The sequence below is a fragment of the Aquarana catesbeiana genome, linkage group LG02 (assembly GCF_042186555.1).
Source record: "Aquarana catesbeiana isolate 2022-GZ linkage group LG02, ASM4218655v1, whole genome shotgun sequence".
Lineage (NCBI taxonomy): Eukaryota > Metazoa > Chordata > Amphibia > Anura > Ranidae > Aquarana > Aquarana catesbeiana.
This window is the reverse complement of record NC_133325.1, coordinates 358452365-358471469: the sequence shown is the minus strand read 5'-3', so window position 1 is coordinate 358471469 and position 19105 is coordinate 358452365. Positions and strand designations below refer to the sequence as shown.

General features: G+C 44.3%; 1 protein-coding gene across 2 annotated transcripts in view; it reads left to right on the top strand.

The window, feature by feature from the left end:
• The window catches only part of CLIP2 (CAP-Gly domain containing linker protein 2), a 211569-nt gene that overhangs the window by 178905 nt on the left and 13559 nt on the right, over positions 1-19105 (top strand). For both annotated transcript variants that reach the window (XM_073615039.1, XM_073615038.1), the window contains 3 exons: positions 2554-2637; positions 4258-4414; positions 6861-7020. In XM_073615039.1, coding sequence (XP_073471140.1) covers positions 2554-2637; positions 4258-4414; positions 6861-7020 — 401 coding nt within the window. The remainder of the gene's footprint in view (positions 1-2553; positions 2638-4257; positions 4415-6860; positions 7021-19105) is intronic.

Genomic DNA, 19105 nt, shown 5'->3' with positions numbered 1-19105 from the left:
CTCTGTGCTCTAAGGGCAGCTGGTGTAAACAAACTGGGTGTCTGTTTACACCCGGCTGCCCTCCAATCCAATCCGCTAAACAGAGGGGAATGGATCCCCTTCCGTTTTGTTTAGCGAATTGGATTGGAGGTAGGCGGGTGTAAATGGACACAAGTCTGTTTAGATCCATCACTCTATAGTAGTGAATGGACGGTCAGATCAGGTCTGCCTGAAAAATGGACAGGCGGACCTGATCAGACCTGTTGTGTGAACCCACCCCCAACGTCTTCCCTTTAACCGCTACAGCGGGATTTTGTCAGCAGGTCCTGGCCAATGATTTATGGCTGAGACATGCTGATCAGCTGTAGCCAATCACAGCACAAAGTCCTGCATTTACAAACACAGGGCTCTGTACACAGATCAGCAATCTGGCTATGTCTTCTCCCAACAGCCAGATTTGTTGGTAAAAGCAGCACATATTACACACGTGACATGACACTTGTTAGACACACAGTTAACCCCTTCATTGCCCCTTGATATTAACCCAGCCAGTGCCATTAATATAGTGCACACTATACAGTATTTTAGCTGATCACTGTATTAATGTCACTTTTGGTGTCAGTTAAGCCAGCCATAAGTGGTTAGAATCTTGCCCAGTTTAGCAGGGACCAGCTAAGATTTGAACCATCAAGGGGCAGGCGGATTGTACCCAAGTAATACATCGATTTGGGTACAACCTACCTGTCCAATTTCTACATGCGATTATTGTTTAAGGCGTGGTCTGGGGAGGGGCAGGGGTGGAGGGTGGGGCTGAAGGAGGCCCCGTCAGGTAGGCTGTAGGGGGCCCCGCATCCAAACTCGCAAAATGAGCAGGATTCAAGCATCTGCAGTGTGCAGCACTGCATTTGGCCAGAGGTGCGGGGGGGGCCAGTGACACTCGGAGCTGTTCGGTGCCGCTCGGATGCACTCGGAAACACTCAGAAATACTCAGAAACGCTCAGAAATACTCTGTTTCTGAGCGTTTCCAAGTGCATCCGAGTATTTCCAAGTCTCTCCAGCACACACACCCCCCCTACCTCTGGCCTCATGCGGTACTGCATACAATAGAAGTCAATGTGGAACGAATTATCTTTGTTTCCATTGACTTCTATGGGGAAACTCGCTTTTATATGCGAGTGCTTTGGGTTACAGGCATTCTCGTAGGGTAAGGTTCCACTGTGCATTGTTTTTTTTTCTCCTAGTCAAAGAAGAAAAATGTAAAAAAAAAAATCTGTATGCAAAAAAAAAAAATGTAACCATAATAAAGCTAAAATAGCTAGACCAGAGCTTGATCTAAGTGCTTGTTACCCCAGCATTTCATATTCCTAATATGTGTCTGCTGTGCCATGTACTTGTGTGAATAAGTATTCTTTTCTCTTTGAATTGCTTCCTTTGTGTGAAATCCCTGGTGTTCCTGCCAATCCCTCTGCTTTCCTAATACAAACTTACCACACAAAGCGGGAGAACACACTGTGGTAAGTTCTCTAGCTGTGCTGGGAACTCAGCCTGCTCTCCTCCAATGATCGGACTTCTCCTCCACACCCCCAGCTCTTATGCAACTGAGAACAGGGGGAATGTAATCACTTATAAAAAAAAAAAGGGAAGCGAGGGTATTTATGATTTCCTTTTTATATCTATACACAAGTGTTTTGCCTTTCATTTCAATTTGAAACTGAATGGGTTGTTTTACAAGGTGATCGTTTGCAATCACTTTAATGTCAGGGACAGGATCAAGAGACAATGTCAGGGTCAAATGTCAAAGGTCAAAGGTCAGTATATTTTAGTTAGGATAAAAATAACAAAAATCAAAATGTGCATTATTGTTTTTTCACCCTACCATGGGCACAAAGAACAAATAATGTACACATCTATGGTAACGTCACAAAGGAGTAGGAGAATGCATTTCATGGTTTATTTACTGGTGGGTCATGGTACTGACAAGACATATACAGCTAGCTTTTAAAAAATCTGATATTTTGGGCCAGTTTTCCTTTGATAATAAAAAGTTAGGCAATATCTATTAACATTTACCACCAAATGAGGCCGGATTTATTCTAAAAACAAAATATGATTTACCTTAATAAACTAAGTAAGTGCAACGATATGTACATTTTTACTAACATATGCTGAAGTTGCATTGTTGCACAGTTGAAAACCGTGCATGAACATTTAAACTAGTTTTACCTTAAGCCTCGGTTCACACCAGAGGCGGCACGACTTGCAGGTCGCCTCACCGAGGCGACCTGCACACGACTGCTGGGGCGACTTGCAAAACGACTTCTGTATAGAAGTCTATGCAAGTCGCCCCAAGTCGCCCCCAAAGTCGTACAGGAACCTTTTTCTAAGTCGGAGCGACTTGCGTCGCTCCGATTAGAACGGTTCCATTGTACTGAACGGGACGCTACTTGTCAGGCGACCTAGGTCGCCTGACAAGTCGTCCCAGTGTGAACCGAGGCTAAGGAGACTGAAACTGTTAATATTTCTTCATCTTTTCTTTCAAATTTGCTTATTTTCTCTCTCTTACTTTTTATATAGACTTACAGCTGAAACTTAACAAACGAGACAAAGAAGTATCCTCCATGTCTGCACATATCGAAACACTTAGGGCTCAAATTAATGGTATGTTTGGCTATTGATATTTTTGTGGCAAAAAAAAATGTTTAAATACAAGAGTTGTGTATTTTTACTTGAATCTGGGTGTGCTTTATGCATTTCTTCCAGATCTGCGCAGTAATTCAGTGACTTTGCCTTTGTGCAGTAGGTTCCTGTAATAAAGACCAGTCACTGTGGTGCTCTTTCCTTGTGACTGGTCTTGTCTTCACCCCCTCTTGTAGTTTTCTATAGCCCGAAACAGGTGGACTTGTTGGGTCCTTCCCACAGCACTGCTCTCTGCACGGGCTATGTACAGCGTGATTATGTCACCACCACATTAACAAGGTTATAACTTGGTTTGAAAACGCACACAAAGTGGATTTATATTCTTTGTGGCTATTGAGGATTATATATAAGTGAAAGTTTTTGTGACCAGAGTTCAGTTTTAAATTACCATGGATGTTTTGCTAGCAGGAGGCACTTTGTTCTATTTAGCTTTGTATGCATATGCAGATTTGACTTTTTAGGATATAGTATAGTTGTATTCACTAGCATACTATGCATCACTACATCAAAACATATGGATGCAAATTACACATTGCTAACAAAAAAAATGGAAAAAATACTTGGCAGGGGAGAAGGAAATATCCCATCTCAAAGAAGCTTGAATGCTTAGCTATGATTATACTTTCTAATAACTAGTGCGGAAATAAGCAAAATTTGAATTCTATGATTTGGCCTAAAGCGTACCACAACTACAGGCAATTAAATTGTACAGTGTTTTTCAACTTTTTACCTTCCAACCTGCCTGAGGGACAGGCTTCTACGCCTGTACTCTTGGTATAAAAACAGAGATATCCAAACTTTATTCTCATGCTTGAAAAGGCTCGCGGTAACGCCAACTTGGAATAGGTGTCCTTGCTAAGACTGTCCATAGATTGGGATGAAACTTATGCCTGGTACACACATTTAGTTTTGTTTTTCATTCAACCCAGTGTGCTGAACGAAGAAAACGGAAAGATAGCTGTACTAACACATGCAATGTTAGTGCAGTGATTTCTCCCGCTGTGCCCTTGTGTTTTGACAGGGAGATCCCCCCCCAGAACACAGTAATCAGCACTCACAGCCATAGACCGGCTTCTGTCATGGTCTAAAAGTCAGCTGGTTCCACGATATTCGGACCATGTGTACCCACCTTCCTCCATCCACACAAAGAAGGTGGATCCCCTCTGCCTGCACATTGTATTCTGACCGTGGCACCAGCCACAGTCAGAATACACTAATTGGTAACTGCAGGTAATTATTGTTGGAAAATTTTCTGATATGTGCAGGCCACACACTGGTCGATATTCAGCCAGTCCCTGCTGGTATATGGACAGCTTAGCTTGCTTGCCTAGGAACAATGGGTATAGTATACCAATTTGCACAACAGACAGTGACACCACAAGTGTAATTCATGTATTAATTCCTTTGTACATGGTTACGTTTTTAAAGTGAAACCTGTGTTCACTTTAAAAACGTAACCAAGTACAAAGAGTTAACAAATGAACATTCTTTACTATTTAGTAAATTAAACTCAATGCCTTTAAGATAATATTGCAGAAATATTATTATATTTATAATAGCTGTAATTACTGTGATCAACAGCACTTGAGAGTAAATGTAAATCAGGAGACAAGAAGGTGGATTCATTAGTGAAGGACAATAAGAAGCTAGAAGTGGAACTAGAAGCTTTTTCTAGGAAATCTCATGACGCATCAGGCCAGTTTGTCTTGATCAGCCAAGACTTGCTAAAAAAAGAAAGGTAAGTGACAATAAATGAATCAGCAGTTCATGAGATCCTAAAATGTATGCATACCCAAAACCTCTCTTTTCAGTTTTGTGTTAAGTGGGGAAGAGTTATAAGTTATTTTGCTGTCTGTGTCTCACTGGGCAGATTCACCCCTCTATTTGTCCTGTTGACTACAGTCACTAAAATAGAAAATGCCTTTTTTTTTTTCTTTTTTTTTAATCTGGAAAAAGATCAACAAACCATACAGGGAAAAAAAAAACATTCCAGAGATTCCATTCATAAGGAAATGCAATGTCAAAGAATGATCACAAAACCTAATACTGAGATTGACACGTATAGCGGTAAAGATTTCGCCTCACGTGAACTATAACATTATGAACAGTAGCAGCTTTATTTGTGCCCATAAACTTAGCTGTAACCCAAAACAGCTAGTAAGTACTTTTGATAGCCTTGGACCTTATTTTAAATCAGTATTTCATATTTAAAGCGGGATTCCGGCCAGCTAAAAACATTTTTTAAAGTCAGCAGCTACAAACACTATAGCTGCTGACTTTAAATAAGTAGACTTACCTGTCCTGGGTGCCCGCGATGTCGGCCGGCCGAGGCCGACCCATCCCTCGGCTCTTGGTCCCAGCACCGCCATCCTAGGTAAGGGAAACAGGCAGTGGAGCCTTGCGGCTTCACTGCCAGTTTCCTACTGCGCACGCGCGAGCGACGCGACGATCTGTGAATGGCCCCGTGGTTTTCTGGGGATACACACAGTTCCCAGAAGGCAACAGGGCCGCTCAGCTAGGAGCAGAACATGCCGCGGAATAGGAACAGGCAGATTAGGAAGACTGCCTAGCAACAAGGGTTCAGGTAAGTTTAACATTTTTTTTTTTTCAAATGTTTTTTTTTTTTATTTTTTTAGGATTTTTGTGCAATTGTTTTTCAGGGTGGCCCTCCACTTTAAGTGTGGTGCCCATTTTATCACCCCACATCTGCATTGTTGGTACAGTCTGGGAGATTCATTGCATTAGGATAAGCTTACGGCCTGAAACAGAGCCCTACCAGCTGCCTCTTGAAGAAATGCATCCTGCACTATATCCTTCAAGATGCCCAGGAGGCAAGGCTTAGGATCCAAAGAAAAATCTATAGAAAAAACATGCCTGGTACTTTTTCATAGAATACCAGGCTTACTCTGAATGGATGACGTGAAGAGGTAGGAGGGGTGACTCCACAATCTCCACATCATCCAATCAGAGATTGCCTGTTATTAAATGAAAAAAAAATACAAGAAATTCTGTTAATGGTGACGGTGTCAAGTGAGTGACCCCCTGTGGTTGCTATGCAGAGGGAAAGATGCTCAACACTGGAACCAAAAGACTGATGCTGTCACTGTACTAGCATCAACTACTACAGTGATTTTCAGTTTCAACAGAGATCACTCAGTTATGAGATATGCATTCTTACATTGTAGCTATGCAATAAAATTCCTACCTAAACTTAATCTTTAAATTGCATGTTCCATTTTGAGCTGTTTTCATATTGAGACAAGATTTCTCAGTATGAAAAATGTAAGCATCTGGTGGGTGACTAAGGTAAACTAAAACCATAATGATATACAAACCATGACATGTGGAACTTTTTTCCTAATTTTTTCTTTTATTCCAGCTTATTTCTACTTATATTCTGTGAAACCTGTCATCAGGCTGTGACTTAGGAGCTTGCACAGGTTTAGTCTTATGAGCTTATACTATACTATACTGTACTGTACTATACTATACTATACTATACTATACTATACTGTTTGTAGTTGTTAAGGTCACTTCTTTTACTCTTAATGCAGTTTAGAGACCGTTTGGATATTTTGGAAACTTTTTCAACGTGTCCCCAAATTATTTAAAAATAGTCAGCAATTTCTGCTATCTCTGCATGTCTACAGTAAAAGGGTTAACATGCATTTCTAATTTTCTAAGACTTAACTAATCATTATACCTTTGGAGAGAATCAGCATCCAATCATATGTTTTGCTTATTATTATGGCCATTGATATCATAAAAAACACATGCTTCCAATATTCTTAATAATGAAGCATACCCCAACTATATTCTGCCACTGACGTTTGCAAAAACAGTGGGCATACTATCTCATGGTGCAGTTTTGCTCATAAACCCCAAACATCTGTGAAAAAACCTCCAGACATTTAGGATATTTCCTGCCATTTTTGATAGATTATATACAATTTGGGAAACGCTGGTTTAATTAAAAAAAATATAGACATCTACATATTTAACAATTACAGATTTTGCGATATATATTATATCATACTATATCATACCTCGTCCTTTATATATATTTTACTACATTGAAAATGCATTTACACAATATTGTATATGCTTTATTAATTCCAGGTAAGACTAAAATAAGTAAATTATTGCACTTTTTTCACTTTATCTTATTTCCTATCGTACTGTAGAAGTCTAAATGAACTGAGAGCTTTATTACTTGAAGCCACTCGGCACTCACCAGGACCTGAGAAGGACCTAAGTCGGGAGGTCCATAAAGCAGATTGGAGATCAAAAGAGCAAAAATTAAAAGAAGAAATCAATGTACTTAGAGAAAAATTAACAGCTTTCGTGAGTATTAAAAACTTTCTAATAGTTGCATCCACCAATTTTTGATTTATTTACATTAATTCACAATTTCTGATAGTACTTATTTATTTAATTTGCACATGTGTGCATTTCTGTTTTCTTTTTATCTTTTTGCAGTTATGATTGCTTTAAACTGAATTTTGAATGAAATACATTTTTTGCATTCTACCATCTGTGTCTCTTGAAAATAATATAAAAAAATTCCAGAGTGTTTAGTCATTTCCTTGTCAATTCAATAAAAAATGAGTTGAAAGCAACTGAACAATGTCTACACAAATAAACAGTTCATTGCTCTAACCTGAAGATCAAAATAAGTGGTTTGTTTCGGGTTAAAATGTGGACAACATAAAAATGGAAAATTATATCAATACTTACTGTCATTTTCCTTTCCTGGTGCCTATCCATGGTAGCATACTCCTGATAGAGCTTTGGATCTGACTCCTCCCTCAGGACCAGTGAATAGTATAAAAGAAATGACAAGTAGGCCCCCAGCATTCTCAGCGAATATCTAATACTGAGGGTAGGAGTGTATATTGCTATGGATCAGCACCAGGAAAGATAAATTAGGGTAAGTATTGATACAATTTTCCATTTTCCTGGTGTCTTCACAGGAGCATACCTCTGATAAATAACACTAACACGGGTGGGATTATGCTGAATAAAACATTTTAATTAGACAACTTAAGTGCAGAATGTACTGTCTTCCTTTCAAACTTTACAGTTGTTAAGGCACCTGGGTCTACATGGTAGTACTTGAGGAAGATGTGTTCAGACGACCAGGTGGCTGCCCTGCATATAGCCTCTATAGAAACGTTAGCCCGAGCTGCCCAAGATGGGGCCACTGATCTCATGGAGTGAGCCTTCACTACTGAAGAAAGATCCATTCCCTTCACATGTACATTTTTTGAATGGGCTTCACAATCAAAGATGTAAGCGTTCTAGATGAAGCTTCCTTTCCCCTATTTTTGCCCCAGGGAATAGCGCACAGTCTTTATTATGATCTGAAAGATGCTGTGGTTTCTAGGTAGGACTAAAGCACTCTGGCAATGTCCACCTCTTGTACAGAGTCTGTGTGCGGATCAGGAAAAGTTGGTAAGGCCCAAGAATCGGAGAGTTGCCATAAAGATGCTATATTATCGACAAAGCCCTCCACGGGGAGCAATTGAACTCTGTCTGGGAAAAAGGAAATAACTGCCTAATCCGCACTTAAGGCCTGCAAATCTGAAGCCCTTCTGCCCAAAGTTCTAGCTATCAGGAAAGCTGTCTTGAGGGTTAGGTTCCATAATGAAAATTGCACAACAGATGCAAAGAATGGCTCTGATAAAACTTGTTGAACTAACAAAGATCCCAATAGAGAAAAGGTGGGCAAAGCTTCATTACAACAAAGTTCACCTTTGGTAACATTTTAAATGTTACACCCATATTTAGGGTGTAATATGTAACATGTTATCAAAGAGCACCTGCCTGCGCCCCTCTGACCCCCCCTCTGCCCGCACTCACTGTCACAATTTAAAAAGAGCATAGCTGTGCGGGGCTCTGCCTTCACGGCTGCGTCATTTATTTACAGTGCCTGTGAATGAATGAACTACAACTACTGTCTGCAACTGCGGCAAACAGCTTGTAGTTCTCAATAAACCACGAGGGCCCATTGATCTTCCTGCTCTCCAGTAACTGTCTTCCCATACAGGAGGTTCGGGCAGACAGCTATACCGAGATTCTGCAGGATCTTAATTCAATCTTATTTTATTGAGAAAGGAAAAATGTACAGTATACAGTTATGTCATACAAAAACACAAAAAATAGAAATAGACATCATTGCGATACTGGTAACATATCATCTCATGTTTTAAACAATTTGTGAGCGTTTATTGATTTAGTTTGATGTTTAAGCCTGCGTAGCTATACCATCTAAGCTGATTAAAGTGCAGGTGAGCACCACTATCCACTCAACGAGTGGCGTCCACCTATTGCAAACAAGCTAGGGCTATTGTTGCTGTGCTAAATGTATTTTCTCTGATGGGGAAGCTCAATGTGTGTCACATTATTGGTCTGATGAGATTAGAGAGTATGATTTAGGTGTAGCGCTGTAACATATAAGGGAAGAAAGGGAAAAAGAAGAGTAAGAATAGAGGGGACAAGGGAGTAAGGAATACAGATATTAAGAGAAAGACATTCCACTCTGGTCACACAGTTGCATTGGTGGAGTCCTCTGTAGCCCATGGAATAAATTCCACAGAATAGCAGAAGATAGACCACGAGGTCCAGGTCTTGGAAAATTGTTCCTCCTTACCTGTTTCCTGCGACAACATCCGTTCCAGTCTATTAATTTGGTCCACTTCAATTGCCCAATCCCCCAGGGAAGGCATGCTTGTCGACTTCCAATGTCTGGGCAGAATCGTTCTAGCTGCCGCCAGAAAGTGACGCAGAACGTCTTTTTTGACCGATTTAAGCGGGCCAGGGAGCATAGATAGCAAGGCTACCTCAGGAGAGGATGCAACCGAGGTCGCCATGAGTCTGCAGTACAAGTCGAGGATCTTTTGCCAGAACCTCCGCACAGGGGGGCACTCCCACCAAATGTGGAGTAAGGTTCCCTTTGATGACAAACAACGCCAGCAGGTATCCGGGAGCGCCGGGTTTATCCAGCGTAATGTCGAGGGGCATCTATACCAACGGGTCAGTAATTTGAATCCCTTTTCTTGCGATTTGGAGGCTAAGGATATTTTATGAGTCAGAATGAAGCACTTTTTCCAATCTACAGGTGAGATGGGGTGACCCAAATCTTCCCTCCAGGCCTGTGTGTATGGGGGGAGGTCAGGATTATAGACCATATGTATGAGAGAGTATAGTTGAGAGACCACATGCGTAGGAGGGTCAATCTGGAGCAGCATGTTCTCCAAGTCTGATGTGTCAGTAAGTACATCAGGCAAGGATGGGAAGGTTCGAATAAAAGATAGCACCTGTTGCCTCTGCAGCCAGTGCGTCAAAGTACTGGAAGGTGGGCCGGAGGGAACGTCTTGAATCAGAGAAGAATCTGAACGCAGGACTTGGGCAAGTCGTCTGTGGTCCTTCTTGCACCAAGGGCCAAAACTCTCTACTTGTAGGGCCGGTGGAAAAGCCGGAGTTCCAAACAGTGGAGTCATGGGTCCTTTCAGAGGAGATAGGGTCTTGGAGGAATTCATTCAGGTCCAAATTTGTATAGTTTGTTGGATGAGGTCGCTCAGGGGTAATCCCCCTTTTAGGAATTCAGTAGGCGTCCACGGTAGTGCGCGGAGATCTATTGAATTGAGATGGCTCTCTATTTGTACCCATAATTTGGTGGAGGAATGATGGAACCAGTTAACTATACGTGTTAGTACTGCTGCTCTATAGTATATAGAGGCATCTGGAGCTCCAGCTCCACCAGGGATCTTGGGGATCGATAGCGTCTCATAGCGTATCCGAGGACGAGCCCCCCCCCAGATAAAGGAGGAGAACAGTTGGCGGAGTTTCTTAAAGAACCAGGAGGGTATTGAAATAGGAATTGTCTGGAACAAATAAAGAAACCGAGGGAGGACGTCCATTTTTAGAGCATTCACCCTCCCTAGCCACGATGGGCGTTTTTTCGTGTAGTTTGATAGATCAGTCTTGGTTCTAAGCAGAAGGGGAGCATAGTTCAAAGAGAACAATTGTGACCTTTCTGTGGGTATTTGGATTCCGAGGTAACGGATGGAAGTGGAGCCTGTTTTAAAGGGAAACTTAATGGAGACTTGGCGGAGGGCCTCCTGGGATAAAGAAATGTTCAGGATTTCTGACTTAGTATGATTCACTTTGAAATTGCTCAGCTTCCCAAACCTCATGAATTCCTGCATAATATGTGTTAAAGATAGATGGGGTTGGGTTACGAACATTAGTAGGTCATCCGCAAAGAGAGCCAGTTTGGAATGAATAGGGCCTATCGATACACCCGAGATGTTAGGGTTATTGCGCAAGGCAATTGCCAGGTGTTCCATGACAAGGACATAGAAAAGGGGAGATAAAGGACAGCCTTGTCGTGTCCCGTTATGGATGGAAAATGAAGGTGATAATGAGCCGTTCACCCGTATTCTAGCAGAAGGAGAGGAGTATAGGGACATAATTCGGGATAGCATTTTGGGGCCCAGACCTATCTGTTTCAAAGACATCTGGAGGAATTGCCAGTCAACCCGGTCAAATGCCTTTTCCGCATCGACCGTCAAAAGACATAGAGGGACATCATGGGTGCGTGCATAGTCGGTAAGAAGCAGAGTTTTCAGGGTGTTATCCCTTGCCTCGCGACCACTTACAAAACCTACCTGGTCCAGGTGTATGAGGCGGGGGAGAAGCGGCTTCAATCTAGTGGCTAAAATTTTGGCATATATTTTCAAGTCCACTCCAATTAACGATATGGGCCTATAATTAGCGCACAAAGTAGGGTCCTTATCTGGTTTTGGGATAATGGTAATGTGGGCTTCAAGCGTTTGTGGAGGAAACGCCAAGCCTTCCGATATGGAATTGAATACCCTAGTCCTTTACTGGACGGGGTGGTCGCTATCGCCCCCAAGACCTCATCCGCTGTAATTACCTGTTCTAGTTCTTCTACAGTATCGCCGTCCAGTGTAGGGAGCTCCGTCTCCTCAATATAAGACTGTCTATCGGTGTCAGGTGTAAGGGTGGGGCTAGAAGAGACGCCGGGCGAAAGATTGTATAGTGTTTGGTAGAAATCTCAGAATGTTTGTGATATCTTGGAGAGCTCACTGAGCATTTCTCCAGAGGGGGCCCGAATCTGGGGTATAAATGTGGAAGACGTGTTTGGGTGAAGGGTGCGAGCTAACGGTCTACCGCATTTATCTTGGAATCGGTACTGATGTAATGCAAGTCTGTCCGCATAGATACGAGCCGAAGCCTCATATAAGTCCTTGAGTTGGGATCGAGCCGTTGAGACCTCTGTAAGAGTCCCTACCGTTGGAGCTCGTTTATGTTGGGTCTCAAGGTCTCGAAGCTTTTGCATTGCTGAGGTTATTGCGGCTGAGCGAACCTTTTTCAAGCGGGTCCCCATCTGAATAAAGATTCCTCGCAGGACAGCTTTAAGTGCCTCCCATTGTATGGGTAGCGAGGTAGGGTCCGATGCATGATCTATTAAAAAATTAGAAATGGTTTCTGAGACCTTTTGGGAACAGTCAGAGTTTGTGAGAATGGAATCATTCAGCCTCCACGTCCACTCCCTCACCGGTGTGGAGGGAATCATTAGTGTCAGATATATAGGCGAGTGGTCAGACCAGACCATTGAGTCTATCTCGCATTCAGGTGACCAATCCAAACAGCTGTGGTCAAGAAGAAAATAGTCTATACGACTATAAGAGTGATGGACCTGTGAGAAGTGTGTATAGTTGCGATTTTTGGGGAACAGAACCCGCCAAATGTCGATTAGACGTAAATTGTATATAGCCCGTTTAAATGCCCTTAACTTAGTAAAGGAGATGGATGAGCAAGAGGTTGATGAGTCTAAGAGTGGATCCAGGGGGGCGTTAAAATCCCCGCCTATGATTATTTTACCCTCTGCAAATTCCGACAAGATCCTCATGTACCGCAGAGCAGACGATATTTGGTTAGTATTTGGTAGGTAGAGGTTGGCAATAGTGAATTTCGTGCCCCATAAGGAGAATTTTACGAACACATACCTTCCCTGGGGGTCCGAGACCTGGTCTATCAGGTCAATCGGAAGCGTTTTGTGGAAGGCAACAGAAACGCCTTTGGTTTTCTGAGACGGGTTTGTACTGTGAAACCATCTGTTAAAGTACCTGTTGGAGCAGGAAGGGGTGGAGTTCGTGTGGAAATGAGTTTCCTGTAACAGTAACACATTGACCTGTTGTTTATGCATTTGGTAGAGGATTTGCCCTCTCTTAGATGCTATATTGAGGCCATTTACATTGTAGGAGCAAAATTTCAGGCGAGGGTGAGATAGTACTGTGTGGGCCATAGTGGAATGAGAAAAAGAGAATCAGCTTAGAGACAACAGAGGGAGGAAGAGGGATGGGAGGGGGGGGGAATTATAAGGTGGCAAAAATATACCAGGACAGAACTAGGTAGGGGGGACACCTAAATAAGGAGCCTAACAAATCTAAGGGGTCCACGAAAACGGGACACCACGTGAAAAATCACGTACAAAGGCACTATCCGTGCCCGGCCTATTGAGGGTGGGAGGTCGAAGTGGAGAGTCTGAGCCGTGAGCCCAGTAGCATGACAGGCATATGTAGCTTATTTGAGGCACATCAGTGTAACAAAACATTTAAACAGCAGAACACACATCAGATCGTCTGTGAAGGAGGGTGGCGGTCCGCGTGGGCAAATGACTCCGCACAAGCCCACCCTCCCTCCCTCACAGAGGAGACAACAATCCGTGAAATAACATCATGGGTAGGGGGAAGTAAACATTTTCAACATATGCTATCCATAGACCCCAACAGGGGCCCCGGAAACAAATCTGTGTAATAGTACTGAAGTCAGTAACAATGTGTAATAACGTTTTAAGGTGAGACTAAGCGGTGTATGAGAAAACGTATACGGAGAGCTAGAGGTGTCCATGTGGACAATGGCAAGAGACCGTGGACCCATCCAGTCCATCTATCGGCCCCTCTACCTGTATCCAGGTGGAACATCTCCACTAAATACCTAAATATAAGGCCAGTGTGGTAAAATATGTTCGAAGCTCAATAATAGCATAACCAAATCAAACATCAGAAATTTGCAGTCCTTTAGCCTCTCCCGAACCCCAGCCAGGTATAATACACTAGCGAAGGGCAGGGAGAAGGCCTGTCAATGTATTGCTCCCTCTATCCTGAGACATTGGGGTACGGAGCAGGTCATCTTGTCTCCTATCCTAACATATCTTGCTGAAATCAGGTGGAACAAAGGAGGAAAAATGTAAAATGGGAAAAACAAAAAAAAAAAAACCCCAAAAATTCTGTAAAGGGGTAGTGGGGATTCCAAACCTCAACCTGATCAGGAGACAAGAGATGAGCAGCGCACTGAGAGGGTGCTAGTCATGTGGGGAACGTTGAAATGGCTTCATGTAACGTCTTAGAGGTACCTTAAGCTTCTGGGGAGGTTGCCCGACGTATTCTGGGGCCTATAGAATGTGATCTGGACCTCGGTTGCCTGCGTCGTTGTGGGAGAGGGTCCCGTATTTGCACCCTAATGCGGTCATCCGGCGGGTCCAGCCAGTTCGGTACCTCAATTGGGTCTTGTTCCAGAAAGCTGAAAAAGGCTGGGAGTTGATCCGGGTCGGATAGGATAAATTTGTGCTCAGTTCTGGTCACCTTAATACTGAAGGGGTGTCCCCCCAAGTTGCTCCGGCTTGACGTATCAGATCTAGTAGTGGGCGGACCATTCGGCGCATGTGGAGAGAGTTGCGAGAGAGGTCTGGGTATAAATGGATAGCAGAACCATCAAAGTCCAAACGCCATGCCTTGCGCATAAGTTCTTCTTTAAGGGTGTAATAATGAACCCTGCAGAGGACATCGCGTGGGCGGTCACTTTGTTCTCTCCTCGGTCCCCCCACTCTGTGCACCCGGTCTAGTTCAATGGGAGATGAAACCTCTCTGCCCAGGATGTTGAGGATGGCAATGACAGAAGGTTTTAGGTCTGTACCCGCTGTGGCCTCCGGTATGCTCTGTAACCGTATATTATTCCTGCGGCTCCTATTTTCTACATCTTCTATGCGCAGTTGATGTTGTCGTATACGGTGCAAGTGCTCCCTGGAGGCCTGCTCAAGGGACGTGATGCGGGCTGCATGATCAGATTGAATGTCAGTTAGGGCAGACACTGCGGTCTTATTAGTCGAGACCTGCTGTTGGAGGGCCTGGAGGTCTTTGTGGAGTGAGGTCTCCATTTTGATCGCCTAGGACTCAAACTCCGCTCTGAAAGCCGCCAGAAGGGTCGAGGCTTCGGATCTATTCGATCCTCCTGAAGCTTGAGGGGCCACATCTCTAGGACCCGTGTCCGAAAGAGGGGCAGCATGGGTCTCAGACCTGGACGCCACATCTAATAGGTCCGAGTGCAGGACGGGAGGGTCATCCAAATCCTCGCTGCTGTCTGTCGCCGGCTGAGTGGGAGGGGGAGGCTTGCCCTTCCCCGGGTTTCGAGCGGACGCCATCTTGTCTTTGGGAGTGCGGGAATCAGACTGAGATGTGCGGAGCAGGTATCGTTGGATTGTGCCCTGTTGCAGGTCCATGGACTCAGTAGATCGAGCACTGTGTGTGGACATGCTTTTCAAAGATGTGCGATGACTGAAGAATAGCCTGTCAGCTACGGGCAGTTGCGGAGCTCAGTAGCTCATTGCTTAGCCATATATGGTCTGTTCTGCTTCTCTGCAAAGTTGTATGGATGGGGACCACTGGTGGGCACCGACCCCGCTGGGCTTCTCTTGTGGCTGTGCAGGAAGCAGTCCAGGCTCAGAGAGGTAAGAATACCAGGAGCGTATGTAGATACCGCAGCTTGGGCGGAGCAAGATGGCTGCCACTCGTGTTCAGGGCCGTGGTGACAGTTCGTGTACTTATGGGGGTAGATGCTTGCTACTGTCCCCGTCTAGGGCCACAGTCTGTCAGATCAGGGTGCCCCCAGGGGGTGGGTGAGGCTAAGATTAGGCCCAGAGGAGACAGGGGGCTGCCGGGGTGTAGCAAGATGGCCGCCGCATTCAGTCTCTGGAGCTAGGGTAGTACCGTGAGTACATGCTGGGGTGAATGTTCACTAAATATCACCGTCAGGGGTCTCAATTGGCCAGGCCAAGGTATTCCTGGGGGTGGCGGGGGTTCAGATTGGGCCCAAGAGAGATGGATAGGCCGCCGGGTGTAGCAAAATGGCCGCCGTCACTTACCAGGTCCCTCTGGCAGGGCTCCTAGAGCGGTACGGAGGGGATCACAGGCCCCCAGTAGCAGGCTGAATGTCCCCAATGAATGTGCAGGAGGCAGGGCATGCGTAGCGGCCAGAGACAGGGCCGGCATGGCCTCTGGGTGAAGCAAGATGGCCGCCGTTCCCCATGAGTAGGCCGAAGCCGCGGCCTTTCCTAGTAGTCGGCCCGGAGCTCCGCGATCGTCGCGTATGCCGCGATCTCGGTCCCAAAAAGCTCCCTTTTTGTCTGTGTGACTATCTGAGGCTCAAGCAGGGTCAGCACTGGTCCGTGGGTGAGTATATCTCCAGGTGTGCTCTATGCCTGGAGGAGCTCACCCCAGGCACGTCTGCTCAGCTCTCCGTTTGGCCACGCCCCCCTGCAGGATCTTGACATTGCACCCACGATTTGCTGATCGCGGGTGCAATGCTCTGCAGGCTCCAGAAAACAAATAAATGCACCTTTTTTTACCTGAAAAAATATGTGCATTTATTATATTTCTAAAAGGTGAACTTAGCCTTTAGGTTTGAGAGAATTCAAACTGAGGCCTAGGTCCAGCCCTGTTTGGAGGAACTCTAAAAGGTGGGAGATCGAAGGGGAGATAGGGTCATCCCTTTCCCAGCAGCAAAAGCAGCACATTATCCCCATATTTTTGCATATGAGCTCTTTGTAAGTTTCCTTGCTTTTAGGAGATTTAAGATGACTCTCAGTGAGCAGCCTAAGGACTCAAATCTCCACTTTCCAAGAGTTAATAGATTTGGAAAGAGGACAATCGGTATTGGCAAGCAGATGTTGAGCTGGATAGCCAGAGGAACCATGGTCTTCTTGGGCAGTATGGCAGAACAGCTATGACTGACAGTCTCTCTCGCAGGTCTTGTGAGGAATTTCAAGATAAGCGGCAAGGGAGGGAAGGCATAGGCCAGACTGCCATTCCAGGGGCATGGGAGAGCATCTGTTTCCCTCACCAGGTGATGGGGAAAGCATGAAATAAACCTTGTTAGCTTCGTACTGATTGCTGAAGCAAATAGATCTATCTGAGAAAGGCCCCAGGGATCCACAATCTGATTGGGGACCATTCGATGTAGTCCAGAAAATCTGATGCAGGGATCATTCAATTCAAAATCCAATACAACCTGTCTGCTTCAATGTTCAGATGCCTCGGAAGATAAACTGCCTACACATCCTTCAAATTTCTCTCTGCCCACAGCATGATGGGCTCAACTTTCCTCAATATGGAGCTGCTGTGCATGCCTCCCTCTCCCTGAAGGAATACTGAGTCGTTTTTGATGTGAGGAGCCAATTGGGCCAGTGCTAAAAAAAGCTGTATGAATTTCCAATACACTGGTTACGGTTCTAAGACTTATGATGAGACTTATGATTCTAAGACTTATGAGACTCAGACACTGAAATGTTGATAGGTAAGCACACAACATCGCTCTGTGCATCTTTGTTGTTATCTCTGCCACCCTCTGGAGTGTTAGGGACACTGCTCTTCTTGCTGTGTTGAACATCGCCCCCAGGTACGTCCTAGGATGAGTAGAGACAGCTGGCTCTTTACATGGTTGATTAGCCACCCGAACTTTGTGTATTCATAAGGATGTCCCTGAGATTCTGGGCCTGAGAACGTGCAAGGAGGAAAATATTTTTGAGGTAATGAAATACCCAGAGATCCCTCTCCCACAGAGTAGCTATGATGGTTATGTTTACTTCCTGATGAAGCCACGTCGGTAGTGGCATAATGCGTGGAGGCGGAGCCAGGTGATGTTTAGACTAGGACCAATTCGCATGTCCTCGGATCTCATCTCATGTGAGCGCCTGCAAAAGCAGTTATACATGCTGTTTTTTCATTTATTAAATATAGCAGCTATTATGGCGATTGGCAAGTTATTTTATAAATAAAGGATCAAACTACACTACATGCACCCATTTTTCTTTCCTATATATATGAAGTTCTTGTTGGAGATAGGGCCATCCAAGGATATTGTTTTCATGTAAAGAGGAGCCAAACTGCTGATTTAAACCAGAGGATTATCACACCATTGATGCGGTTCTTATAAGTCTAATTGGCCTGTACTTATTTTTGGGTCCACTTACAAGGTCAGTGAGCACTCTAGCAGGTGGAGGACCACTTGTTTGGCAGTGGAGCACTTAATGTATGAGGGTGAAGAGCCGTCAACACTTGCACTCATTTCTTTTGTTTTTTTTATTTTTGGACTTGGATTTGGAATTGCTGGTTTCGGTGGAGCACTTAATCTATGAGGGTTAAGAGCCTTCCTTGTATGCACAGTGTGCTAATAAAAATGATTTATTGGACTTATATTTTTAAGATCTGATTGTCACATGCACTGTATTGATTCACGTGGGATTGTATTATATTATTTATATGGGCATTACTTGATGCTGATATTTACATTTAAATTATTACGCACCCTATTTAGTTTATTATCAGGTTGCTTTAGCAGCGCAAGCACACTTATATTTTAAAGATGGTTAAGAGCACCTTCCTGAAGACCCTGGGAGCAGTGCACAGATCAAATGGGAGGCTCTGAAATGAAAGATGGATTTGCCTCACTGCCCCACTGCAGACCTCAGATATTCCTGAAAAGGGAATTGCATAGATAGGCGTCCTGGAGGTCTATTGACAACATCCGATCTCCCAGGTGCACTGTCTGTATAATTGCTTGTGACGACTCCATCTTGAAGCCCTCTAGGTGAATGAAGTGGTTTAATCCCTTTAAATCTATAATGGGGTACTATTATCCCATTTTTTTACACCAAAAATAGGGTGGAGTAAGAGCCTGATAAATCTCCTGAGTACCGAGATAAAGGCAGCTGGTTCCTAAAGTGAGACTATGGACTAAAATCAGGGCCTTTGCCTTTAGGGGACATCTTGGGATGTTTGTGGGAGTGAAGCAGTTTTGGGGGGCCCGGACACGTGAAAGTCCAAAAGTGACTGAATCTGATCGTTGACACCACGCAGGGGTCTTGACAGTGATTCGCCCAGACAGATGAGAAGTGCCTCAACCTGGCTTCCGACTGTAAGTGTCTGGGCGAGCAAATTCTCAAAAAGATTTTCTGAATCTTGGTGAGCAGAAAGAGCATTTTGCATATGTGTCTTCAAAAATGTCACCTGAGTGCTCCCCCATGTTCTCGAGGAATCCTTCGCTTGACTTGAAATCTCTGGCC